The 26,882-nt window shown below is 54.5% G+C and overlaps 1 protein-coding gene across 3 annotated transcripts in view; it reads right to left on the reverse strand.

The window, feature by feature from the left end:
* The window catches only part of TPO (thyroid peroxidase), a 32,800-nt gene that overhangs the window by 1,957 nt on the left and 3,961 nt on the right, over positions 1-26,882 (reverse strand). For 2 of the 3 annotated variants that reach the window (XM_007469252.1, XM_007469251.1), the window contains exons 2-12: positions 25,469-25,553; positions 21,800-21,969; positions 19,201-19,333; positions 15,185-15,314; positions 13,488-13,694; positions 11,863-12,378; positions 7,617-7,869; positions 6,900-7,070; positions 4,992-5,229; positions 4,269-4,477; positions 3,512-3,682 (exon numbers count right to left, since the gene is read on the reverse strand). In XM_007469252.1, coding sequence (XP_007469314.1) covers positions 3,512-3,682; positions 4,269-4,477; positions 4,992-5,229; positions 6,900-7,070; positions 7,617-7,869; positions 11,863-12,378; positions 13,488-13,694; positions 15,185-15,314; positions 19,201-19,333; positions 21,800-21,969; positions 25,469-25,553 — 2,283 coding nt within the window. The remainder of the gene's footprint in view (positions 1-3,511; positions 3,683-4,268; positions 4,478-4,991; positions 5,230-6,899; positions 7,071-7,616; positions 7,870-11,862; positions 12,379-13,487; positions 13,695-15,184; positions 15,315-19,200; positions 19,334-21,799; positions 21,970-25,468; positions 25,554-26,882) is intronic. The other variant, XM_007469253.1, reaches the window with a different exon arrangement.

Below are 26,882 nucleotides of genomic sequence, written 5' to 3' on the forward strand. Positions count from 1 at the left end.
GACACTGGACTGTAGATAGGGTGCTTAAAACAAAGCAAGTTCCTTCTCTCCCGGTTCTGGAGGCCTGAAGTCCAGACGCGGCCCTGAGCTCACTTGGAGGGAAGCAACGCTCCCGGTCTCTCCCGGCTCCCGGGGATGCTGGCCGTCTCGGCTTCCTCGGCCCGGCTGCATTTCTCTCATCCTCCGTCCTCACGTGGCCGTCTTCCCTCTGTGCCTGTCCTCCTCCAGAGGGACACCAGTCCTACTGGACCAGGGCCCACCCTGATGGCCTCATTTGAATTTGATTGCACCTGCAAAGACCCTACTCCTAATAAGGCCACATCTGAGGTCCTGAGGTTTAGGACGTCAACATACCTTTTTGGGGGACAGAATTCAACCCCTTTCACTCCATGGTCAAGTTCTTCCCATCAGAAGCCAGAGCGGGGACTGTAGGGTCTGGTCTCCTGGTCTGGGGAGTCTACCCAGAATGTGTGGCAGCCCCACACGGGTGGTGAGGGCCGTCTCATGCCTGTGTGTCCCCAGATCCCCACGTCAGTCTGCACCATGGCCATGGCTGCTCCTACTGGGACAGGTTACCTCCCAAGGAGAGCTGAAGACCACACCCCCGGGCCCAGCTACAAACATCTGCACGATGTTCCATTTTCATAAGCACATCTGTGCCGATGGCAAACCTCACTCTCCCTGTAGGTGCAGAAACATTTATTTGTGTTCATTTATTACAGAACCTCTCGGCAATAACTGGAGCGAAAAGCCACGGACACAATGCTTTTTATCTGTTCTGGATTCACGACTTTAAAGCCCTCGAAAGAGACTCATTACACTCATTTGCTAATTATTTTTTTTAATGTGATGATTTTGGGGGCTAAGCAGGATTTGAGCAGAGAAGAGAGAATGAGTCTCCTTAGATTTTGTGGATTAGATGTCTAGTTAAAAGCTGTTGCTGCCCTCTCTGCAGCCATGGACGTGCAGGGAAGTGATTCCGCTGAGGATGGGCTGCAGCCCTTCTGTCACATCAATTCACAGTGGAAGTAAAATTCCTGCCCTGCTACACTCCAGAGTCATTTTTTTCTCGCAATTCTTGGCTTAGAAACTTCTAGCAGAGGCATAGATCAGGCGAAAAATATCTGTGTAAAGGAGCGAGTGCATTTGTACCGGGGGTGGCCCTCATCCTGCTTCCTGTCATACACTTACATTAAAGATATTCTGCCTTAATTATCGATGTGTCCAGACAAAGACACAGGGTTCTATAAACAGAGTCAGTACCCTCCTCCCTGGTCCTATCTCGCTGTGCCCACGTGACCGAGCTCAAGGAGCTCCTGTCTCCATGGGAAGCTTATCAATGTCGAAATAAATAGGACCCACTGCTTGTTGAAAAGTGGGTTCTCACTATCCACAGAAAGAGACTCTGTAACTTGCGTTTTCACTTAGTGATGTACTGATACATGCCTTGCACATGCTTTCAGGGAGCGGTTAGCTGTTAGTATGAAAAGTTACGTTAGAAAAAGGAGGTGGGGGAGATGACCAGGAGGTGGGAGGACGTTGGGAGTAGAATAGCGATGCTGGCATCGTTCGGAGCATCGCTAGGGCGCAGAAGGCCTCCCTGGGGGAGACAGTCTGAGCTGGGCGTCGGAGCGTATCCAGGGGCAGTGGGTGAGCCCGAGGCGCTGACCCTCCTTTACTCTCCGGTTCTAAGCTTTTCTCCTTTTTTATTTGTACTTTGTGGACCCCTATGAATAGAGCTTCGGGGTCATAAATAGCTGCAACAAATAGCCAGCATGATGCAGCATAAAAGGTCCAGGGGTTTATTCAGAAAAGACGGAAGGCACACACGTGACGTTTACGCCTGGAGCATGCAGGGCTCTCACCCCCTGCCCCCCGGGCTCGTGTCCTTGCCCTGCCGACACCAGGACCACAGCCCTGGGTACAGGGATGTTTCAGTTCTGCACGAGCGCTAAGTGGAAACAGCACTAAAAGCTTCCAGATTTGTCCTGCTTTTGCTCCTGCGGGACCGTCTACAGAACATAGATATCGGCAGCAATAAAAGAGGCGGTTGACGGACAGAAGAGGCGCGTCCAGACGCCGCCGCGGTCCAGGACGGTCGGGCTCCTGTCACCGGAGGCTCCTGGAACGTGACTCTCTGCGCGGCCTTGCCCGGCCCCCTCTCCTTCAAGTCCACCGTCGTTCACGCCCAAACCCCAAGGAGATGTGTGAGGTGCCCGCTCGGCTGCAGCCCACGTCCTCCTGGTGCAGACCTGGGTGTGTGAAGGCTGCCTTACTGTTTAACCAGGGCTCTCCAGCCCAGCGTGCTGGTTTTGGCCGTAGATTCCCTCAAACCCTCACTTTCCGATGAGCTCCCTGTGCCGTCCGCCGTCCTCCAAGTGTGGCCTGGACGTCGCCTGGAGCCCCTCCTTCTTTGCCTCCTTGCCCCTCCCTCTCACCTGGAGGGAGCGGCCGGGACCTTCCTGAGCCTGGTGCCCGGGCCTGAGTCCTGAGGGTCCCTGGGGCTCCGGCCTCTCCTGGGCTTTCCCTGTACTCTTCGGAGTCTAGAGGCTCCAGGCTGGAGCTCCAGGCTCCAGGTGTGGCCTCTGTAACTTTCCAGGACCCATTTTGGAGTCCCCAGAATTGAAGTGAAAACTTTGTTACTGTGGTAAAACATACGTAACGTGAAATTTACCATCTTAATTGTCAGTGTGCATTTTGGTCGCATTAAGTACGATCACGTGGTCGTCAACTATGGCCGCCCCCGGTCTCTGGAATTGTTTCATCTTCCCAAATTGAAACTATAGAACTGAACAAGTTGGGCCTTGTTTTCGTTTCTCGTAAACCAGCCCGATTCTTGCATGAGTCCGTCTCCTGCTCCTCTAGGGTCTTCCTCGTGCCGCTTAGAGGGAAACGTGAGGGAGCTTCTCTCAGGGGACGAGGGAGGCTTCCTGCGTCTGCTTGCCTGGTCCCGGTTCCGGGTCGTCCCAAGTGTAGGCAGACTGGGGCCTCCCCGGAAACGGGCCACCACAGGTGGGGGGATTGCTCTACTGATGCCCCCTGTGGAAATACTCGTGTTTCATTGGAGCATTGGCTCTGTGAGCTCCTTCCTACAGGCCTCCCTGAAGCTCTAGCCTCCTCCTCGTCCTGTCCTGCCCTGGTCACCCCGCGGGCGTATCGGGAGGTGACCGACTTGGTGCTTCAATTTCTAGAAAGACATCGACTTAGGAACATGGGCCACTGGGGAGGGGACACCGCATTTCCACGCAGAGAGTTCCTGGAAGATAATTATACTCGGAGACACCTTTGGCTGAATGACATTTATGTATGTTTTCATTTGGGGTTTCCTTTCAGTTTTTCTTTAAATTGAAGGATAGTTGCTATACGGTATTATATAAGTTACAGGTGTACAGTATAGTGATTCACAATTTTTAAGGTTATTTATTTTTAAACGACATTTATTCTTAATTTGTATTTGAAAAATGCAGACTCCAGGGTCAAGTCACGAAAAGACACCTGTTAAACGACTCACCTTTACAGACCGGAGGCTGGGAATCCCATCCTCGGCGGGTGCAGGCAATTTGCTCCGGCCCTTGGAGCTGGAATCCATGGCGACAGGAAAACACCAGCACACGCCTTCCAGACTCCTCACACAGCAGGAAGTCCCCGTCGTCCACTTTGTCTGGGAAGCTACAGGCATCCTCTGGGCCAGGTTGACAGGTGCATAGTCAATGCCGGACCCCTTTCTTTGCCCTCCTCTGGGGCTGCATCCCCCGATTGGCCTCCCAAGGGGCTCACGTCAGCAATCTCCTTCCCTCCAGGTGGGACACAGCATGGGCCCCTCTCAGCACTGACGCCCTGCGGCAGTCACGCCTCTAACCCTTCCCCATGTATCGGCTGTGACCAGGCTTCCCCACCCACCACGACGAAACCGCTTTAATTGAGGGCGACCACGGTCCTCGCTGCACAAGGCAGGCTGGGTCCCAGCCCCTCTCCTCTTCCGACCACAGGGGTGCTCACCGTCGGCCGACCCTCCCGAGGCTGGGACCCGAGACACGGTTGCTCCGCTGGCAGGTGCAGGCCAGTGTGGTCCCCAGGAGGGGCCGAGGGGGCTTCGCCTCAGACCTGCGCCTTCCCCCCACCGAGGAGGTCGCGCCGGGGACCCAGCAGGGCGGGAGGCTCTTTCCTACCCCCGAGAGGATTTGAAGGAGCTTCTCCCAGGAGCTGTGTGAGCCCCGGGAGACCCCGTCCTTGACCCTGTAGGAGAGACGCTCCTGGTTCGCGGCTACCTGGAGGAGGGGCCTCCCTCCACGCGCCCAGGTTCATCCCCGGGATGCTGTCGCACGACTCGAACTCCTGGGGCCACGTCCCGACCCGGAAGGCATCGCGTGGCACGCGGGAGAGGCCGGTGTTGTCGCAGATGACGCGGGACAGAGAGTGCCGGCCCAGCTCCTGCCTCTGGGCTTCCGTGAACACCGCCTGGTTCTCCCACCAGAACCTCCAGGGGGAAAGACGCGAGGACACCTGAGAGCCCAGTCCCTGCCACGCCAACCACTCCTGCCCGCCCTCTGTGCCCACGCCACGCGGCACCGGAGGCCGGGCGCGCCCAGCAGAGGAGAGAGGCCCGGACGGCGCTGGGAGGACCGTTCTTTCCGTTTAGGGACCCAGTCAACCCGCTCGGCTGCACTGACTGTCCCTGGGTGCAGAGCTGCCTTTATGACAAGAGAGACGAGGACAGGACCCAGCCTTCAGGAGGGCTCTGTGCCCGCCCTGCAGGACGTGCCCTGAGGCCCCCTCCCCGCAGGCTCTCCTCTGGCCCCATCGCCAGGGGAATTCAGCTTCTGGGAAACTGTCTCCCTTTCCTCCCAAGAGGCTGCATCGCTGACAAAGCCCACAGCTGCTGACCCGAAGGCCACAGAGTGCTCCTCTCACCACGTAAAGCCCCGCTTCCGGCGCGGGAACGCCGTCAGCACCGAACAGCCCCTGCGTCCCCGCCTGTCCCGGGCACCTACCGGTCCCCGTCCCTCAGGTTCCTCATTTGCTTTCCGATGATGCAGGCAAACAGCGGGCCAGTCCGCGCCCCAGGGAGGACTCTCTCGGCTAAGCCCCCGAGCCACACATCCACGTTAGCTGGGTGCCCGTACAGGTCCAGGATCTTGTCGGCCACGCTCCCGTGGCTGGTGGTGGCTCTCAGGTCGGCCCGGGTCTCCAGCCTGGACAAGCCGCAGAATTCCCGCCACTCGTTGTAACCTGTGTGGGGAGAGGGCCGAGGCCGCCCTACTCGGGATCCAGACGCTCCCCACCCGCCCCGCCAGCTGTGGGCCATCGAGACCTGGGGCTCTGGCCACAGGGCCCCCGCCTCAAATCCACCTTGCCGCCCCACGGCCTGCACACCTCCCTGTCGGAATATTCCAGCACGGGCGGCAGGGCCTTACTGAGAGTTTGCTCACAAACCAGCCAGGCATCATGCTTGGGGACCAGGCTGAACCCTACACACCCAAGTGGGTCACACTTTTACCCACTTCTCGTCTCTGCTGAGCAGTGAGGCCAGTGCTCACCTGCCGTATCCACGTTCCCACAGGAGCAGCCAGAGCACAGGCGCCAGCACCCCTCCTTCCACACAGGCACACACACACGCACAGACACACACACGTACAGCCACACAGACATACAGATGGGCGCACAGACACACAGACATACAGACACGCACACACACACAGAGGCACACACAGAGACACAGGCATACACACACGCACACACACGCACAGACACACAGACATACATACACGCATGCACACACACAGGCACACACAGACACACAGACCTACAGACACACACATGCACACATACACACGCACAGACACACATACAGACACGCATGCACACACACACAGACACACAGACATATAGACACGCACGCACAGACACAGGCACGTACACACACAGAGGCACAGACACACAGACATACAGACGCACAAACATACAGACACACATGCACACACACAGGCACACAGCCATACAGACACGCACGCACAGACACAGGCACGGACACGCACAGACACACACACGCACAGACACAGGCACAGACACACAGACATACAGACACGCATGCACACGCACAGGCACACACACACAGACATACAGGCACATGCACAGACACACAGACATACAGATGCACAGACATACAGACACACACGCACACACGTACACACAGACATTCAGACACGCATATGCACACACACAGACATACAGACACATGCAGACACACAGACGTACAGACACACGCACATACAGACACACACACACACACACACACGCACACACACGCACACAGGGAGAGCCACGGAAAGGACCACGTCTGTCTGACTCTGGGCTGCAGCTGCCTCCTGGTCTCCGGCGTGCCGGGCCGCTGGCCCCCCATCCTCCCCCTCCGCGTCCCACTGCTCTCAGGGCCTGCCTCCGCCAGACCTTCAACCCTCCTCATGGCACGTGAACCCTCGCCTTACTCGCCATCTGGGTCTGACCAGAAGCTTGCCGAGGCTCCTCGTCATCTCCTCTCTGGTTATGTGCTCTGCCGTCCGCGGTCCTTTTGGCAAGACCGGGTATCATTTTACGCCCGGGGCCTCAGACACAGCAGACCCCCGACAGACGTGCCGCATAAACGCATGGACACAAGGAAATGCATTACGACCGGGCCAGCTCCCCGCAGGGCGCTGAGGCGGCGGGACACAGAAAACGGGGGTGGGGGGGCTCACGCTCAGACTAAACAGAACTAGAGGAGAGGATCCCCTACTTCCACTTAGAATGCGAGGCGCACAGAGGCTTTCAAGCGTTTCTCAGATGTTGGCAGTACGTCCGAGATACATTAGAACAACAGCTCATCTGGCAGCTCCCGCAGGAAAGGAACCGGGAGGGCCCACCTGGCAGGCCATGGTCCCGGCCCCTCTGCAGGTTGATGGATGCCAGGTCCAGGGTCCCCGAGTCTGACAGCACAAAGAGCCTCTCTGTCAGCTCCTCATTCATCAGCTGGTCCTGCACCTGCAGCTTGGCTGGTGTCGCCAGCAGGCCCCTCATGATGGGGTCCACACCACCTGGAAACAGCACAGAGGAGGGATGCGCTTTCTCGGGTGTCTTGGGGAAACAGAACACGGTCTCAGATCGTAAACTACGCTGGTTCTGAACAAAAGCCTCCCATAATCTCAGGAATTCACCTCCGGGGGTTCCCAAGTTTCCTGGGCCCTTAGGGTGCTGCCTTGTGGTGGATTCGCCCCGTCAGGGCCCCGACGGGCCAGACCGCGAAGTGTGTCTGAAGGAAACCAGGATGGAGCCTCAGGGGTGGAGGTTTTGTGCTTGTTTTTCAGCAGCAGAAACGTCACAGTTGAAGGAGGTGTCTGCTGAGTCTAAAGCCTAGACCAGTGAACAAGCCCCAGCCTGGCTGAGGGAGCCCGGGGATGCCCCTGGGAATTCTGGAGACTCAGAAACCCCAGGGAAAGCGTCTGATGAACAGGATCACTTTTCAAACCTCTCTGGATGCATTTATTTTCTCCATGCCCGCTGCTGACCCGAGCACCTCCGGCCAGCGGGCAGGTGACCGCACACCTGGCTCCCCCTCCCAAGCGTGGCCCAGGGATGCGCACCTTCCTCAAGGAGCCGCCAGGGCCGGAAAAAGGCATCCCGCAGCGGCAGGAGCCCCAGGCGCTCCTGGAAGCGGGCGTCCAGCCGCCGCACCAGCGGGTGGACTGTGGCGTGTCCAAAGCGGAAGGCGGCCGTGGAGAACACGTTGGACACCGTAGGGTCCACGGTGGGATCGTAGCCCCTGTAGGGGCCCACGTGCTGCCTGAAGGCCTCGGGGCCCAGGATTTTGGGGACGTAATCCCGCAGGGTGATGATCTGCGGAGAAAGGAGAGTGGGTGGGAGCCGGGGCAGTGGAGCCCCTGGCTGGATGCGGGCTCACAGTCAGAGCGATGCCGGGTTGGGGGGCTTCCTCCCGCACAAGCCTGGGGGCTGCTGCATCTCCAGAGCTGTCACCGGGGGTCGTGCCACCTGGGGGCACAGGGAAGCAGGGGAGCAGGTACAGGAACACCCCCTATTCCAAAAAAAGTCCTGAGCTCTCGGCTTTTACGGGGTTGTACAGAGCATGTCAGAGATGCCCCCAGACACCCTCCAGGCCAGGCCAGGCCACGGAAAATGAGGGGGACCCTCAGCGCGTGAAGACGAACCAGGGAGGCTGCTGCCCCCTGCACTCTTTCAGAAACATGAAAAGGCTTCTGTCCAACAATCAGCCCCCTTCACTCCCACTTCACCCACGAGCCCTCCGTTAACACCAAGACCTAAAGCAAAAATCAGAAATCTAGTCCCTTCGCTGGGTTTGGGCATCAGAGGCTGAAGATTTAGACCAAGGTGAGTGGCAACCCCATATCCCCCGCTTCTCAGCTGCGTGACTCTGGGAGGTTGACCTCTCTGAACCTGTTTCCTCTGCTGGAAAAAACCTCTTCCTTTGAGTTTTTGTGAGAATAAAAACTATACATGGACTTATATGTATTAGATACATGGTATTATATATAGACATTCTATAGAGTACATGTATATATTATATACTGTATGGCTTTATACGCATCAGACATATGGTATCATATATAGACATTATACGGCGTAGATGCATATACTGTATAGAGTGCATACATCATGCGTGGATAACTACCTGTCCCCGGGTTTAAAGGAAATGTTGCACAACCTGGAGGTCATACACGGTCGGAATGGCTTCCACGGATTAAAATGGGGGCAGGGGCCGAGATCCCTGAGTTATTCCTTTTTGCCCTTCTGAATTGTCTGGTATTTAAGAGAATATTTGGGTCCATAAGCCACATCTAAATGAGGAATACAAACCAGCAGGAAAGATTCTATCCTAGAGGGAAAGGTCTTACATTTCAGCTCACGGGTGTAGGAAGGGAACGTGTACCATTCTCAGAAACAACATGAAGGTGACAACAGAGCGTCTGCGTCCTTGTGGGCCATCCCTTCCAAACGACAGAAACAACATGAAGGTGACAACAGAGCATCTGCGTCCTTGTGGGCATCCCTTCCAGACGACGGAGTGTGTCTCCTAAGTGCACGAGCCGGCACTTCCCAGGCCAGCGGAGGCCGCGGCCTCCAGGTGAAGGGCCCACGGAGCCCCTCGCACCGCTGCGTGCTGTCCCCTCCGAGACCTGGGCTCACTGGAACGGGGGCCTGGCTGGGGTCTCTAGACTGAGGTGCCATCCCTGAGCTGGTTCATGGATCCGAGCAAAACACCCACGTGCCCGACTGGCATTCGGGAAGAGTTAGGACGTGATCACACAGAAGCAGCCGCCACCTCAGATGCCGCAGCTTTTCCCACCACCAGTCGGGGCTGCAGCCATGCCTTGTCCCCACCCCGCGAGGGGACACGGCAGCGACTTCCACTCCCACCAGCGCTCTGCTCTGATTCCTTCTGCCCCCAGCAGACGGGAGATCCTCTCTCTTCTCCGCCAAGGACGCGAGACAGCTTCACACTCAAGTGGAAACTGTTTACTGGTGGCCCCTCCCCCGCTCCCTAACTCAGGCTCCACTTGTGATCCCGGAGGACGCAGAGCCTTTCGTCACAGGCTGGCCAGGCTCCCCTCGCGCCCGAAACAGCTGCTTCAGAGAGCGGAGGGCACCCTGCTGTCCACCCCACACGTCGTCCCTGCTCGACCTTGGAGCACAGCCCCCATCACCAGTCTCTCGCGATCTGATCTGAAATGTACCTGGAGGTGATTTTGCCGAAAAGCCTGGATCTCTCCCCAGGGTGAGGGCTGCAGCACTGTTTCACTCTGATCGTCGGGGCCCTAACCCTCCTTTGGAATTGCCAGGACAATGCTGAAAGCCCTCCCAGCGGTTCCTCACCCGCCGCTGCCGCTGCGACAGTCATGGTCCAGCGAAGGACTCCTCCCTGCCCCTCCCTGCCGCTTCTCAGGGCCGCGGTCGTACTTATTATCTCACTATTTGAGAAGCACAGGAGCCACATGATGTTATTTCCAGGCCAGCAGGGGTTCTCAGAATTCTCGAATGCAAGCACCTCTAATGTATGAGTCTAGGGCCGCGTGCACCCAGATAACCACCCCGCCTTCCCCACTGCAGGGGCACACGGTGGTCGTGGAGCCTTTTCTCCGGGAGGGTCCACGTGGATCTGAGATCCAGCCACTCAGCTCAGGCCCCTGTGCCGACTGAGTTCTTGTGCGTTTAAAGAAAGTTTAAGGAACGTCCCGGCTCTCGGGGAGACAGCGGGGCAGGACTCCCGGGGTTGTTCCTGGGATCTGGTCTTTGCTCATGAATTCACATTGTGACGGACCTCTTAGAGCCAGGCTGGGTCCAGGTGCCGGGAAGCGGGAATCTCTGTCTCCCTGGAGCTTACCTTCGGGGGAGCGGCACAGAGGGAACCAAAACAAAACATAGCTGGGTGGTGACAGCAAGCCGGAAAGAGGCATGATCCCAGGACTTATTTCACCAGTGAGCCTGCTGAGGGGGAAGGACGGCTTGGAAGTGGGGACCTCATCCTAACGCTTCCTGACTGGCCAGGCCACTCTGTTCAAGGGGGCCCGGTAAGGGCTGACAGATGAGGTCCTTGATTGTTACTGAAAACCATCGCAAGACTCCTGGCCATGCTGCACTCAAATCCCCCTCCACAGATTCCTGTGCTTCTCTTTCTTTCTTTTATCAATCCCGTGTGTTCACATCTGTCAGCTCGTTTACACTAAGCTGCAGTGTTCATCCAGGCAGCAGGCAGACTGTTTGTGTATCAGATGCCCGATTTATAGTCTACCTGTCTATGTGTCGCGCCATGCAAACACACGCGAGCGCGCGCGCACACACACACACACACACACACACTCTCCACAAGCTCACTCATCCAGGGCCAGGGCTCACCCAAAGCACCCTGGTATTAAAACACTGACGTCCTTCCTCGGCTGAAGGATCATAACCCCCCAACTGCTGCCCAGCCTCTCCTGGACCACGTCCGAGTCCCCTAACCCACCAATATCTGTGGGGTGGCGCCGGGCACAGCAGGGCTCTGTAGCCTCCGCTCTAAATCCTGGGTGGCTGGTCCACAGTGGACCAAAGGTAGGCAAGGGACAGGCAGTGCCTGGGGATGGCCCATCCCCTCATGTGGTCCCCGTGAGAACCTGGACAAGACCCAACTTCCTCCTTTGTAAAACAGGACTTACAGGGTCACTGAGGGGATAAAGGGATGCTATCGAGGGCCTGCTGTAGCGCCCAGATCAGAGACACATGACTAGCAACCACTGGTTTAAAACAAGGCACTCCACCTTCATAACAGCCCTGTGAGACCAGGGGACTTAGTAAGGTTATTTGATGAACGTTAAGTAATTTTTCCAACATCGCTCCATTATAATTAGCCAACTTGGCACTCCACCCGGTATCCTCTGAGTCAAGACGAAAAATATCATAATAAATCCTTACTTTAACATGCTAATTTGAAAATCTCATACAGATTGTTTTTCTTTTCATTCTCTCCAAAATATCAGAATACCAAAATCACTGGTGGACACCCATCTGAAAGGGTCGCCATGAGGACTACATGAGTTAGAACCCTCAGAGCGCTTAGAACGGTCTGGATACTCGGGGAAGGCCCGAGGAGCCGTGCCTGTTACTACTGCGGTCAGCCTCCCGGTGGGATAATCACCGCCAGCCCCTGAGCAGAGGAGCAGCTCCCACGGGACCGCCAGGGACCCAGGGCTTCAGACGGGAGCGGGGTTAATCTCGACGCAGGGCGTCCACCCACAAGGCTCTGAGCGCCCAGGCGGGGGGGCCCACCAGACCCCCGCACCCACCCTCGCGGGGCGCCCGCGAGGCCCCTGCGCGCACCTGGTGCAGGGCGCCCACCACCTTGCGCGCCTCCTGGTAGGCGGTGTCCGCGCTCCAGTGCGCATTGAGGGCCTTGAGCGCGGCGGCCAGGCGGTTGTGCTCGCGCAGCCACAGCGTGTGCAGGGCCGCCAGGGCGGGGACCTCGCTGGCGCGGCCGTCCCCGGCCAGGAAGCAGGGCGCGCGGGCCCCGGGGGCGCCGGGCCGGGACGCGCAGGCCGGGGGCGCGGGCGGCGGCGCGAAGGGCAGGAAGGCGCGGCCGGCGTCCCGGTAGCGCGCGTTGACGAGCAGCAGCCCCTCGGCGCTGGTCCAGTTCCGCAGCCGCTGCTCCGAGGCCGGGGAGCTGCCGTACACGGTGGACGCGTCCAGGAACGAGGTCAGCCCGTTCATCTGCTGGCGCGGGTTCGCCCAGGACACGTTGCCGGAGAAGGCGCCTGGGGTCCCGGAGCCGCAGGCGGGCGACGAGCGGTAGAAGGGCAGACAGGCGGTGCCCGCGGCCGGCGAGGCGTTGGCCTGGAGCTGCGGGAAGGGCACGGCGGGTCAGCTCGGGTCCTGGGCCCCCTCCTCAGCGACGCTAGGCGCTCCGGGCCGCCCACCTCCCTCCAGCACCGGCCCTCCTCTGCCAGCGCCCCAGGGGTCCCGTCCGCCCTTCCGCGGGCGGCCCTCCTCCTCCCAGGGTCTGGGCGATTAGACTGGTCGGAATTCCCTTTGCTCTGACTCATGCGGCCGTGTGGTGGCGCCCACCTCCCCTGGCCCCCCAGGTCTTCTTTTGGTGCGTTCTGCCTCGCCTGGGGGGCCACCTCTGCGGACGCCAGGGGTAGCCCGCCTGCTGGCTCTCCTTGGCCCACCAGGAAGGCCCTCCTCCTGCCTGTCCGGCCTTCCTAGCTCAGGGCGCCACATGCGGAATCCTGGCTGCTTGGCCAAGGTTTCTGGAATAAACGTGAGTGAGGACCCCAGCCCCAAGCAGTCTCTGCTCCTAGGTGGAAAATGCCCCTTGCCAGCCTCGGAGATATTTTCTTAGGAGAAGTAATTAAAAACCCTACCTGTATGTCTCTTACGTTGCAGGTCGGAGGGAAAACCAGAACAACATTAACAGACAACAGTTCTGCAATCTCTGTCAAAAGTTCACGGCGCCTGCTCTGAATCTAGCGGTTGTATCCCCAGTGGTTTGTCTGTTAGGCATATGCACGTGTGACCGAGATTCAGGTCAGAGCGCGATCTCTGCTTCGCTGTTTGTGACAGCGGAACAGCAGCAAAACTGGAGACGACTCATCAGTAAGGAAATTTGGTTAAATAGGTCAAAATGCAAATGCGGTGGGATAGGGAGGGTCATAAAACCCAGCCTCTGTCCGTTTAATGAGACGGAGAGAAGTGTAAGAACTATTGCCAAGTGACCCATACCGGGTTCAGGACGTGCGCATAGTAGGACACAAAAACTGTAAGGTATAAGCACACACACACATGTAATCTTATACACATATATGTGCAGATAACTTCTGGCAGGAAACACAGGAAATTCATAATAGCTGTTACCCCCTGGGGACAGGACCAAAAGTGACTTGTGTCTGAGTTTTGAAGACGGCATCTGTTAGTTTCATAGTAAAAATGAGGAGGTTTAAAAATTCTACCTGTATGGGAAAACACGGGCTTCGGTTCTCACAGGTCCGCTGGCAGTCGGCCCCGCCCCCGAAGGCAGCGTGGCTGGCGCTCTGTGGCGTGAAGGCCAGGTCGTGGTCAGTGTACTGTCCCCACGCCATCAGGAGGTCAGAGTACTGGCCGTCCTCCGTCACAGCCTCGTTGGAAACGTGGATGACCTGCCTGCTCACCTCCCGGACCTGGGCGCACAGACCAGCTGTCACGTGTGGGAGGCCGTCCTGCGGGGCCGGGGGAAGCAGACCCCTGGGCTGGGGTTAGCCCGGGGGCTCAGGGCCCCGCGACGCTGGCGCTCCTGCGGCAGCCTGGGGTCCCTGGAGGCCCCCGGGCTCTCCTCTCCGACATGCACAGGTGGTGATTCAGGGCCGAGTCGTAGTTTCCTCACTTGTAAATAAACATAAAAATGCTGACCTCTGGGGACTGTCGTGGGGGTTAAATTGAGTCATCTAGTGATTAGTGCCATTTAGTGCTGGACCGAGAGGGGCAGAGCCCTGAGCCCGGAGGGTTGTCCCCAGGCCTTGAGGCCCGGTGGCGTTTGCCTGGCCTGAGTCAGAATTGTTTGGGATCGGAGACTTCCTTTCTCCTTTCCACTTTTTTGTTTCTGAACCAGGACGTCTACAGCTCAGCTGTTATCCCGTGCCCGTCCCACCATTGCATTTTGGGGGCAGGCTTGCTTTCTGGTTTCATAGGCCGCAGAAGAGGGGAGTTTTGCCCCAGGAGGGGCCACACCCAGAGCTTCCCCACCCCTGATTCAGATTATTCAGAGGGTGAGATTTGGGGTCTGCAAATGGCGAGATTTAGAACAGGTTTGGGATTCTGAGTTGCTGCTGTGGCGGGCTGAGACTTTGGGGGGCCTTGGGATGGGGGTACATGCAGTTTGCGTGTGGAATGGATATGACTTCTGGGCTCAGAGGGTGGGACTGGTAGGCAGGGTAATGGCCCCTGCAGATGTCCATTCTCCCATCCCTGGAGCCTGTGAATACATCGCAGGCCAAAGGGGACTTGGCAGACGTGGTCACTTTAAGGACCTCGAGATGGGGGTGAGCCTGGATTCCCAGGGGCTCTGATGTAACCACGTGGGTCCTTAGACTCTGAGACCTTCCTTGACTCAGGGAGATGTAAATTCAGAGAAGGGGCGCAGAGAGACGCAGCCTTGCTGGCTCGGGGAGGGGGCATAAGCCGAGGAATGTGGGTGGCTACCCACTGGTTTATTCACTGAAGCGAGCAGTCGAATTGGGGACAAATGATCCATTTTTGGACCCAAGTGATCAGTAGATAAGGTATGAGTTTGTTTGGCAAATGATTTGCCTCTGGGAGTATGTAGCAATTATCACCTTTGCCACTTAAATGAGTGAATTAATCAATTATAAGTGTCTTTGAACGTGTCTAGTCTTGTACCTATTTGTAAAGAGTCGAAAGCTGGATGAAGCTTAACTCTATGTTGTTCCACTCACTGGCTGAGTGGCTCTGATCTGTCAGAGCCAAGTTCCCGAGCTATGAGGGGAGGAGCCCTCCTCCACCCCACAGGGGCCGGGAGGCCCATCATATAAGCGCCCGCGCAGGGGCCGGCCCAACTGAGCGAGATCTCATCAAAGCCTGGCTCCCTCCAAGGTGAGGGGAGGTTTGCTCCGTTCTGGGAAACCAGTTCCAGCCCCGTTTCAGCGGCACTCACCGGGGGCAGGGGGAACCCGTTGTACAGGAAGTGTGGGTTCCAGCCTCTGGGTTCGCTGATGCCGTCTTCGTAGGCGGGGGGCAGCCACCTGGCCAGGGCTGTGTTGGCGGCTCCCCACCTAGGGTGGTCTCTGTGGAGACAGCGGGGCTCCGTGTTTGAGTCGAGGAGGGACGAAGCAGCAGGGCCGATGCCGTGAACTGTCCCCAGGGACACAGTGGAGCCGGCGCCCCTGGGGTGATTGTAGACGGTGAAGCCCTCTGTCCAGTGGGGACCACATGCCCCCGTGGTACTGTGACGCTCCCGGGCTGTAAGGGCGCAGGTGGTCTCGAGGGAGCTGACTCCCAAAGCTCACGTGCACGTGCCCTCCCTCCTCAGCACGTAAACCTGGGGCATCCTGCCCGTCCATGTGTCTCCCACCTTCGCTGCCCAGTTTCCCTGCTTTTCCTCTGAAGGCTGCGTCTCACTTGGGAGCTCGCCATGGGCACCTCCCTGGGGCTCCAGACAGAGTCACACCTGAAACCCTGCCGTGCTGAACGTGCTCCCGTCAAAGCTCCTACAACCAGCTGGGCAGGATGCCCTTTCCTATCGCCTGTATTTACCTTTAGGACAAAGTTTCTGCTAGAAAGTGGAATCTTTGGAACTTGCTGAAATGTCCTAAATTCAGAAGTGAGATGGTTGTATTAATACATTTGTTTGAATCAAAAATAAGTCAAACTTTTTCTGAGAGAAAGTATCAACAAGTCTCACTTGGTTCACGGATTTGACAGTGAGCATGGACTCGGCCAATTAAGGTAAATGGGAATGTTTTCCATAAACAGACTGATCTGCAGTTTCATTCTATTGGTCAAAATATATTGTGACGAAAATATAAAGTGCATGATGAGGCAAAGTTGTGTCTAATGACATTTTGATTTTACAGACTACTTACAGTGGTCTCTCCCGCTGCGGAGCACAGGCTCCGGACGCGCAGGCTCAGCGGCCATGGCTCACGGGCCCAGCCGCTCCGTGGCATGTGGGATCCTCCTGGACCGGGGCACGAACCCGTGTCCCCTGCATCGGCAGGCGGACTCTCAACCACTGCGCCACCAGGGAAGCCCTACAGACTACTTTTGAGCATGACTTTTGAGTCATGCAGGTGCCTCTAAGTCAAAGGGACCAGTATCAGTAAGAATCAGTGTGTCCCAGAAATGTTTCCAGCAATGAGGAAATGAGAGACAAATGATTGGTAACTAGTCCTTGTGCAGATCACATATGAATAGTGAATATATACGTATGTGATCACATATGTAAATGTATAAGATAAATACGTGACTATGTAACATTTAGAAAATACAAGAATAAAAAGCCTAGAGAGAATCCGTAAAAGTAAAGGACTATGTAAAAGGAGAAAATAAAATACCTTAATCATAAAATATCCTACATTTAGAAAAAAAAAACATCAGACAAATTAGAATGGAAATGTTAGTTCAAAGACAAAAGAAAAAAAGGGGAATTTTCTGTTAGAGAAAAATTTGTTCTGTTATTCAAAAATGGATTATTTGGGTACAAAATTGTTGTGGTATCCAAGGTCCCTCGGCCTTTATCAACACATCCCTATGGCAATAATAGCCATGGGGGTGTTTGTTTGGTGGTTGCAGAATCTTCCAGAAAGAAAGGAGTGAGGCTGGAGTTTGCAGGTGGACAGGAGACAACTTTGCTGGGTTCTTTGAGGTCACGTAGCAAAAGCATTTGACTTGGAAAAGATTGGGATCTAGGCTTTCTAACATTCTTTCCCGCACCTGATGTGTAGACACACCATTCAGGGAGTGAAGTCTACAGGAATCATGGCAAGCTAAAGGATTTTTAAAACTTTTAAAGAGACACAACGTCCGCCCACCATTCTTCTATAAATGGGGCTGGTTTGGATGCTCTGCCCAGAAGTAAAGGAACTACGGGCTGCTGAGAACTTTCGAAGCTCTTGTTTGAGGCAAGAGCCCACAGTTAAGGCAGGGACACCCCAGGGTTCCTGATGCTGGAGAAAAGGGACTTTCTTGCTTCTGTGGCTCACTCCCAGCCCTGCTGCTGTGTCCAGGGGCCACTCAGGAATGATGAGTAGCAGTAGGTGGTGATGGTTACTTTTGCACGTCTGAAGGGACAGTAAATGGGGATAATTCTAGTTTTAATACTCCGTTGGTCTCCAGCACAACCAAAGTGGCTTAATTTGCAAAACCATATGGGACGGTAATGCATTTAATCAGCTGCAGTAAGTCAGCTTTAATACAGAGTTCTGATCTGTTACAGTTGGCTTGTCTTTATTGAAATTCCATAAAGTGCAGCTCTTTCACTCAATTAAGAATAATGAGAATGTTGATTTAACTGCTCAGGGGATTGGGGTTTTTTGTTTGTTTGTTTGTTTGTGTTTTTTTCTGATTGACTGTCATGTTTCAGCAGCTCCCGGGACATCACATGGTTTCTGTGACCGTCTCACCCTCTGGTCAGGTCAGAGCCCAGCCTGCTCGGCGGGACCCAGGGGCACCATGTGGGGACCTCGCAGCCACCAGGCGGGGCCCCCTCCAGGCTTCTGGCATCGCTCTCCGATGCTGCTCGGCTGGAGCAGAATAACCGCGGCGGCCCCAGAGGGTCAGCTTTCACCAGCACGTGGTTCCTTTAGTAGATTTGGATTGACGACCACATTAGAAATGGTCGCAAAGCTGACAACGAGCAGGTGACACGTATCTGGAGGAGAGGGAGACGGGTGTCTGCTCCCCCCGCGGCTCCACGGTACTGGGGTTTGTTTGAAACACCAGCTCCTGTCTCTCAGACGCCAGGCAGCTGAAAATCTGCTCCGGGGGCTATTTTTATAACAAGTGGATGTGTGAACATTTGAGGCTGGTGTGGGCAGGTTTTGAACTAGCAAGTCTGAGCCTGCAGAGAGAATCGGCCACCTTGGGGCCGATACTCAGCGGCCCTTGTGTCTCATTTATAAAACAGTTAGCGAGGCTTCAGGGTGGTATCACTTGAGTTTTCTGAGCAGGTATGTTATGTTTGGGGCAGAGAAAAAGTATGAAGTCCCTGCTGGTCCTTTGGATCGAGTTGCTGTAAATACTGTGACACAAGATTCAGTCGTCATCACGGAAGGAAAGAAAGGGACTCGGCCTCCACCCACAGTTCCCTGGAAGGTGCGTCCCCCAGAGCCCATCAGCAGGGGATGTTGGCTGCCCCCTCCTCGGCGGGCGGTGGGGCTGACAGCAGAGAGCGGAGCCGGGAGGGGAGCCATGGGCAGAGGAGACCCCTGACCCTGGTCCTGCCGTCCGTGACCCCACATCCACCTGCAAGTACAGTTTCCCCAGAACACGGCACATGGGGCCCTGGGGGCGCCGGGGCCCCAGAGGTGGTTGGGGTCACCTGGAATGTTTGGGGGTTGCCAGAATGGACTGACCTTCTGGAAAGAGTGATCAGAGTATGAGACGGCCTGAGTCGGTGGCTGAGAGTGGACAGCAAATACACAGAAAAAGAAATGGAAGAAAGTTGGGATGACCTCAGGGACACCTGAAGGTTTATGATTAGCATTGCTGGTGAGAGTGGTACCTGGCTGCCAGAGAGCTGAAGACCTTTAAAATCTGTGTCTTAGGGCTTCCCTGGTGGCGCAGTGGTTGAGAGTCCGCCTGCCGATGCAGGGGACACGGGTTCGTGCCCCGGTCCGGGAGGATCCCACATGCCGCGGAGCGGCTGGGCCCGTGAGCCAGGGCCGCTGAGCCTGCGCGTCCGGAGCCTGTGCTCCGCAGCGGGAGAGACCACGACAGTGAGAGGCCCGCGTACCGTAAAAAAAAAAAAAAATGTGTCTTATTAAAGATACACACGGAAGTATTGGAAACATGGGCATAAGGAAGAGGCTTGACCACTTCTTAATATAATGGAGTCAATATTGTCCACTTTCTTTAATGAAACCTCAAACAATCTACGGAGACTCTGCCCTGATGGCACCTGTCATGTTCAAATTCAACTTACAGGTCAGACCGCGGGCACTGAGGAATTACCTGTTGTTGCAGGCGCCCGTGATGAGCCTGTACCTCTTTGCCAGGCAGGTGTTTGGACATCTGGGGGGAAGCATGTAGGGCTGGCATCCGGACAGGTTTGCAATCGTTTTCAGTAGATCTTCTGATAAAACATCTAAGGAGCAAACACCAAAGCTTCAGCCCTCGATTGTAATAACAAACCTACCTGCCGGGGTAAATGTTCTAATGTGATCGGGATTCACACAGAAACCTCCTCATTCTTTGCAGGAAGCCCTTCCTTCTCCTTGAAATCAATCCCCTCTCATTTAACCCCCTTGAGTGTCCTCGTTGCTAGGAATGTGGGGTTTTAAATTTATTTTTGCTTTGCGATCTTTCAGAAAAGCAATTCTGAGAGCTCTGACCCCAGAGGCGAGCACTTCACAGAGGCATCCGCAGCCTCGCTTGTGGAATCTCCGGCGTTTGCCGTGCTGCTCGGCTGAGGCTGGGGGCCCACGCCCTGACCTCAGAAGACGGCGAATACTGGCCTTTATCCTCCCCGCAAACCCTACCTCAGTCAAGTTTCCTAACAGTATCCACGTGTCCATCTACAAAACCCTTCTTTTCTCTATGTTGATGTTTGGTGCCTTCTCATAAATCTTTCTAGGTTAGGGCCCCAGGAAACAGTCTCTTATTTTTTGCCAGTTTTGTAGCTGTTTATTTGACAAATCAAAGCAAGGACCACTTTCTTGTCTGTTGGTAGAAGGAATCACTGGTTACTCTCCAAGATGGTTTGTATAAATCTTCAAAGATAATGCCATAAAACTGGCCAGATCCCGATGAAATCAAGATAGAAAAACACTGGAAGACACGCATCCCATTTTCAAGCTAGAGAGAAACAAAACCAGCTTCATAATGTTCACTGAACAACCTCTAAGGAATGACTGTATGTGGACAGTTAAATGAAGCTTAGACTACAATTTTTATTTAGTCGATAGAGAAATACACATTCCTTAACAAGGTGAGGCTTCGCACCAGGAAACGCTCAAGCACGTGCGAGAGTCTAACAGACAAAGTCCACGAGAAGAACCACAACGGGACTTCCCTGGTGGCGCAGTGGTTAAGAATCCGCCTGCCAATGCAGGGGACATGGGTTCGAGCCCTGGTCCGGGAAGATCCCACATGCCACGGAGCAACTGAGCCTGTGCTCCACAACTACTGAGCCCGTGCGCCACAGCTACTGAGCCCGTGTGCCACAACTACTGAGCCCGCGTGCCTAGAGCCCGTGCTCCGCAACAAGAGAAGCCACCGCAATGAGAAGCCCGCGCACCACAACAAAGAGTGGCCCCCGCTCGCCGCAACTAGAGAAAGCCCGTACACAGCAACGAAGACCCAATGCAGCCATAAATAAATAAATAAATTTATTTAAAAAAAAAAAAAAAGAACCTCGATCATAGCTATGTTAATACAAAACCAATGTTAGGAAACATCCCTAGGGGAGGGGTGCCAACATTTGATTGTAGATACTGTTTGGTGACGAACTGATGGGGAAACATTTGGATCCTTTCACTTTTACTAATTCTGAAATTTCTAGATTGGCTATGCTGATAGTGGAAATAATAGAAAACATCCTAGACTATGGGGTTCTTCAATTCTGCACCACAGCCTGGCCCAAACCCATCACCCGAATACACCCGCAGACCTGGGCAATGGCCTTGTCACTCTACACCGTGAACCTGAGGCCGGCGGGACCTCTGACTGCAGTCACTGCTACCGGAGTCCCGGCTGCACCGAGACAGGATCGCGGACCAACAGTCCTTAGAGACAGTTTTCAACTGGTTCAATAAAAACATTTCAAATGGAGCTTTGGTTGCTACAAAGTTGATTAAACTTAACTTCTAAGTTTAGTATCTGAGAATTCAGGTCAATCCCGATTTAGCTGAGTCTGTCTCATTCTAAAAGCTAAGTAAATCAGCATTAAACTAATCTACAGCTAATTGGGGGGAAAAACTCAGACACTAAGTAGCTCATGGCACCACACTGAAAAAAGTCTCCATGAGTTCATTAAAAATAATCTTGTTTTTTAATTCCTCATCACTGGACTTAGAAATATGCCTATGATCGAAATCACTTTCACTCAGTATCTTAACATCAACAGAGCCTTTGATGGGATGCAGCTCACCCCTCGTGTTTGCTGGTTTGCCTGTGGCCAGCTGAGTGGACGGCCAGTGTGACTGCCCCGTCTTAGGGAGGAGCTCGTTGGCTCCCAGAGGCCTGAGCAGGACCCTGAGGCAGTTTTCTCAGGAGAAGCGGGGCTGCTGTCCCCGTCTCCCTGGAACACACTGCGTCCCACAGAAGTGAGTTTCCCCCAGGTTTTAACCAGGTCGGTCGGGGCCTTGAAAGTATCCCTCAATCATTCGATACCACAGAGCGGGACACTTAGGTTATCGAGCTGCTTTTCCAAACCCCGTCTGAACAGCAGAGAAGCAGTGATTTCCCAGACTAACAAAACCAAGCTACTGAGCCTCTTAAAGAACCGCTCCTTTGTCCTGTGAACGAGTGGGCATCGCGCCCTGCGGGGACACCCCCGGCCCCTGCGCAGCCCTGCCCGGCCCTGACCTGCCTCCCTCCCCCGGGTGCTCACCTGTGGGCGGCCCAGACGGTGCAGACCCTAGGTGAGCCCTCCTCATTGCCTCCTGCACCGACACCTCCATGATGTCTGCCGCCCGGGACACGGCGCGGCTGGTGGGCTCAGGGAGTTTGGAAAAAGACAGAAGCTGTGACGGAGAAATGGTTTCTCTTTTGTGGAGGTTTCTGGGCACAAAGAGGAGATGTAAAGTCAATTATTCTTTTATGGTGTTTGGTAATTACTTACTAATCAATCACACGCACCTTTACTTAGTACCTGCCAGGCGACAGGCAGGTGGGGATTCAAGGACCCCGTCCACAAGGACCGCGGGATTCAGTGAAGGGATGGGACCCAAGTGTAGACAATCTGCCAGTGTTGAAAGGTGAAGAGAATGACCAATGTTTGTCTTTTACAAACTTGCATAGCCAACTCATTTGATCCTCATAACAGCTGTGTGAGATCAACCTACTCATCAAAGTCCACTTAGTAAGTGGGTTTGCTAACATTGCCTATACATTTACCATACATTGCCATGAAAACTAAATTAAGTTGGTTTCGGAACACTTTTTGACAATGGCTCATCTGTGTGTGTGTGCCGCCGATTCATTCTTCTTGGTCACTTTGTAATATATTTAAATTTTTGTTGAGATAAAAGGTCGTCTCACTTTTTATGTTGACAGTTTTTCTAGCTTACTGTGCGATACTGACTTTTACTGTTATTTAAGGGTATTTTAAGTGCTAATTAATGTTTCACTGAGAATATTACTGTGGATAAATAAATTGATTTTGTAACTTGAAAACACAACCCAGTTAGTTAGACGTGAGGGTTCCAGCTGATGGATGGGGCTCTGAGAGCCAGCAGCTTGTCCTGGTCCCAGGCCAGATGTGCTGAGGCTGCGACCCTGCTGTGTCCGTGCTAGTCACACATCTCACGGCACAGCTGAGCAGGTGACGGAGCTGCTGGCGGTGAGGACTGCAAGTCCTGCCGCGGGTGCCCCTCACCCTCCTGTCTCTCTGTCCTCTCACGAGGGTCCCCGGCCTTTGGGATTCCAGAAGCTCCCACCACAGGGGACCCACCTGCCCACCAGCATTTCAGGGCCCGGGGACCCCTGGAGGGGCAGGACCCAGGTGGCCTGTGCAGGAAGCTGCCGTCACCTGGTGGCCCCTGCAAGGTTGCACCACTGAGGCCCCAGGAGCCCGTGTGGGAACCAGTTCGAAGCCTAACCTGAGAGCCGTCGGGGCAGAGCTCGGCGGCAGGACACCCCCTACCACTGCTGCTTAGGTTTCTGGTTCACAGCCCTGAGGTCTTGGGGAAATGGCTCAATTGTGCTTCAGTCGTTCTGCCAGCTCTGAGCAAGTGGATCCTTCACACATTTCCCTTGTTACTAACAACCTGGCATGTGCGGAGCCCACTGAGCGGAGGTGGTGTGAGCGGAGGTGACGTGCAGGTGCCGGCTGAGCACTGACCCAGATCACTCCACGTCTTCAGTTACTGCTCATCAAAGCGCAGGAGACCAACGCTAGGCGGGCCCATTTTACAGATGAGGAAGGCGGTGTACCAGGATGACAGCCTGTGACTGATGGAGACGGCGTTGAGAATCGAAGATCCTACACACCCGGCACGGTAGACACCAGCCAGTGCGTGTATAGACGTACACGATAGAGAACTTAACGTGGGAGCGTGCTGGACTTGCCAGCGTGTTTTCCAAAGGTACTGTGAGGCCGTGAACTTTGAGGGGCAGAGCTTTTCCTTACAAGCTCCCACGGGAACCAGGTTCAGAGACCCCGGGCTCCAGGCTCAGAGACAAATGAGGCCGTTGCTCAGGGCTGCCCACCCATGCTGGCGTGTGTTTCCACACTCTGGACGCCGCAGTAGACGTGACATTGGCCCCCAAAGACATCCAAGTTCTGATCGTCAGGCCTGTGAACGTGTTCGTTTCTACAGCAAAGGGAATTAAGTTGCAGGTGGAATCAAGGCTGCTACTCAGTGGATCATAAAAGCGGATCTCGTCCAGGACGATCCAGGTGGGCCCAGGGTAGCCACAGGGGAAGGTGACAGTGGACGGAGCTCGGGAGATGGATGTGACAGCTCCAAGATGCAGGAAGGGGCCAGGAACCAAGGGATGCAGGTGGCCTCGGGGACGTGGAAAAGGCAGAAAACGCATTTGTTCCTGAAGTTCCAGGAAGAACACGGTTCTGCTGACACCGTGGTTTTGGGCCCCTGAGGTACGGGTTGGACTTCAACCCGCAGGACCGTAAGGTAATAAATTACGTTGTTGTAGCCACTGAGTTTGTGGTGATCTGTTACGGTGGCAGCGCCCGCGGGCTCTGGTCCTGCAGAGGAAGCCGGGTCTTTCTGGGAGGACAGGAAGCCTGGCCTTTACTGGAAGGAGTCCTTAACCGCGCGTCGGACAGTGAACAAAGCTCTGTCTTCCAAGGCTGTTCGCTGTGTAGACACCCTTGGAGAGCCGTCTGGAGAGAGGCAGCCAGGGCCCCTTCTCAGGAGAGCTGGTGTATTAGAAAACAGACAGGATCTTCCTGGGCCACCGCCCACCAGCCCCCGGGCCCTTCCCCAGGCTGCGGCCGGCCGGAGCCCCAGGGCAGCAGGAGGGCCTGTACCGGCCTGGAACTCACCTCCCTGTTTGTTCAGGTCTCAGTGGGGACAGTCTCATTTCCAGGTTTCTAGTGTTTTTCTTCTGCTGTTACTAAAATCCACTGTGCAGCACAGTCAGCGAGTAGCCTTTGTTGCAACATTTACATTTGAAACGAAGCCCCCAGGCCACAGACTTTGCAAAACGTCAGCTCCCCCTCGGGAGAAAGCAGGTCACCTCAGGAGAGGACGGTGCAGCCCTTTGCTGCAGGGGGGTCCAAGGAGGCTCAGTGCCTTCTCTCCATGGGGGTTGTCAGTAGCTCTTCCCCCTTTTCATGGATAGTTGATATCATAGTCGTGGACACACTGACAGTCAGACTTCAAGAGATTTCTTCTTTCCTTCCCCTTTGATTGAAGTTTTTATAAAATAAGCAAAACTTAGCTGCAGCCAATATGGACAATAGGGCCTTTTTCTGGTGGAATGATAGAAATCTGAAGTAAACCGACCTCTGCCTTGTGATATTTTGTATCTTGAGACCTTAAGTAATTATTAGTCAGATTCCAGTAAAATAACACACTTGTGAATATAAAACCTGCTTTTTAGACTCTTGTCTGTTTGTCGCGTTTGCTTTACAAACATCTAATCTGAGACTGTAATATTCTTAACATTGATATCACTTTTATATTTAAAATGAAGGTGTTTCTTAATGATTCAAGAGGAATGGTGGGCAGATTTAATTCCTAGGTAAGGTTACAGCTGTGTCACAGAGCCCGGACGCTGGGGCCGTGTGAATGGACCCCTCCTGCCCCCTGGGTCTGAGGCCAGTTCTGCAGGAGCCGGGCTCCCTCATCTGTCCTTTGAACCAGGATATATTGAAGCCTGGCTGCATCACTGCCCTTTGCTCTGTTTTGCTAGAGAGAGAATTTGAATACGGTTCCTCTCGGTTGTTTGCATGTGACCCCAGAAACGAGAATAGGCTCACGTGAGTCTCAGCCCCTAATCTGTAAGGGGGAGGAAACTGGGCAAAAGACAATGGGCAAATCCGCTAAGCCCCGGGAGCCGGCGCACCTCCTCGCCCCTCCCGGGATGGCACCTTCTCATCGTGGAGTAGACGGCCTCATCCACCAGCAGCTTGCTTGCCTCCACGATGCCCCTGACTCGGCACTCCTCCGTCTGTCCTGCGAACAAAGCATCGCACCGTCAAGCGCAGAGTCCGCAAACTCCCCTCCACGTGCAGCCGGACGTGGTGACAACCCCGCGGCGTCTGGGCCCCTCCTCCATGGGGTCCTGGGTCCGTTTCCCCATCTTAAGTGAGGGTTGGTTCCTCGCTGGCAGAGACCCCGGGGATGGGGTGGGGAGGGACCCAGCCCCATCCTTACGCGAGCAGCCCGGCCATTCTTACTTCTCACTTGCCCCAGCCACCTCCAGGGATTCTGAATAACTTCTTTTCTGAGCGTTTTAGTTACCTAAACCAGCGGTATAGAAAGTTTATAATAATAGTTGCCTATTTTAACTTGTGCATTTAGGAGAAGATAAGCTACTCCAATACGCCAGCAGTTTGCAGTGAAAAGACGCCTATTTCTTATTTTAGTTTTTAGTGCCTGGCATGTTTAACAAGTTCTGTGGTATGAATGTTTACGCTTCCCCAGAATTCATATGCTGACATCCTAGCACTCAATGGAACAGCGTCAGGAGGAGGGGCTTTGGGAGGTGATGAGGTGAGGAAGGAGCCCCCATGATGGGGTACCTGCCCTCGTATAAGGGACCCATGAGCTCCCGCCCCTTCCTCCAGGCGAGGACACAGTGAGAAGACCCCGTCTGTGAACCAGGAGGAGGGTCCTCACCAGAATCTGAACGTGCTGGAGCCTTGATCTGGGACTTCCGGCCTCCAGACTGAGAGAAGCAGAGGTCTATTGTTTATAAGCCCCCCAGTCCATGGTTCTGTGATCGCAGCCCAAATGGGCTAAAACAATAACTTAAGATTCCGTCTTGGGGTTAAAACGTGAGGTTCCAAATGAATGTCATAAAGTAGGCAACTCCTTCCAATAATGCACACAAGTAACTTCTGGTACTAAATTACCTTTTGCATAATCAATACGTCATCAAAGGAAATGCATTCATTTCTAAGAATAAATAGAATATCAGAATGTTCTCGAACGTTACACATCTAAATAGAAAGAAAGCTGTTTTTAAAATGGTAAATTTCCATATCTTTAGAATTACGTAGGCATAGAGTATTCCAGAAAATATATTAAATTCCTGAGCAAATTTAGGAGGATTAAGTTACTGGATAACTTTTGTCCTAAAATTTAACGGAAGATTTTGTTGCAAGAAGAAGTAAAGGGACTCGAAACTGTAAGAAAAGTTTGGGGGATTCAGACGGCAGGTTCCTGGGAGGCAGAGATCTTGTCAGAGTCCATCCTGCATCCAGGAGCCCAGCGTGGGGGCTCGCCCCAGGTGGACCCACCAAGGCACCTTGAAGGACGTCGGGTTTCGCCTGCAGCCCC

This window comes from Lipotes vexillifer, unplaced genomic scaffold (genome assembly GCF_000442215.2).
Source record: "Lipotes vexillifer unplaced genomic scaffold, Lipotes_vexillifer_v1.1 scaffold356, whole genome shotgun sequence".
Classification (NCBI taxonomy): Eukaryota; Metazoa; Chordata; class Mammalia; order Artiodactyla; family Lipotidae; genus Lipotes; species Lipotes vexillifer.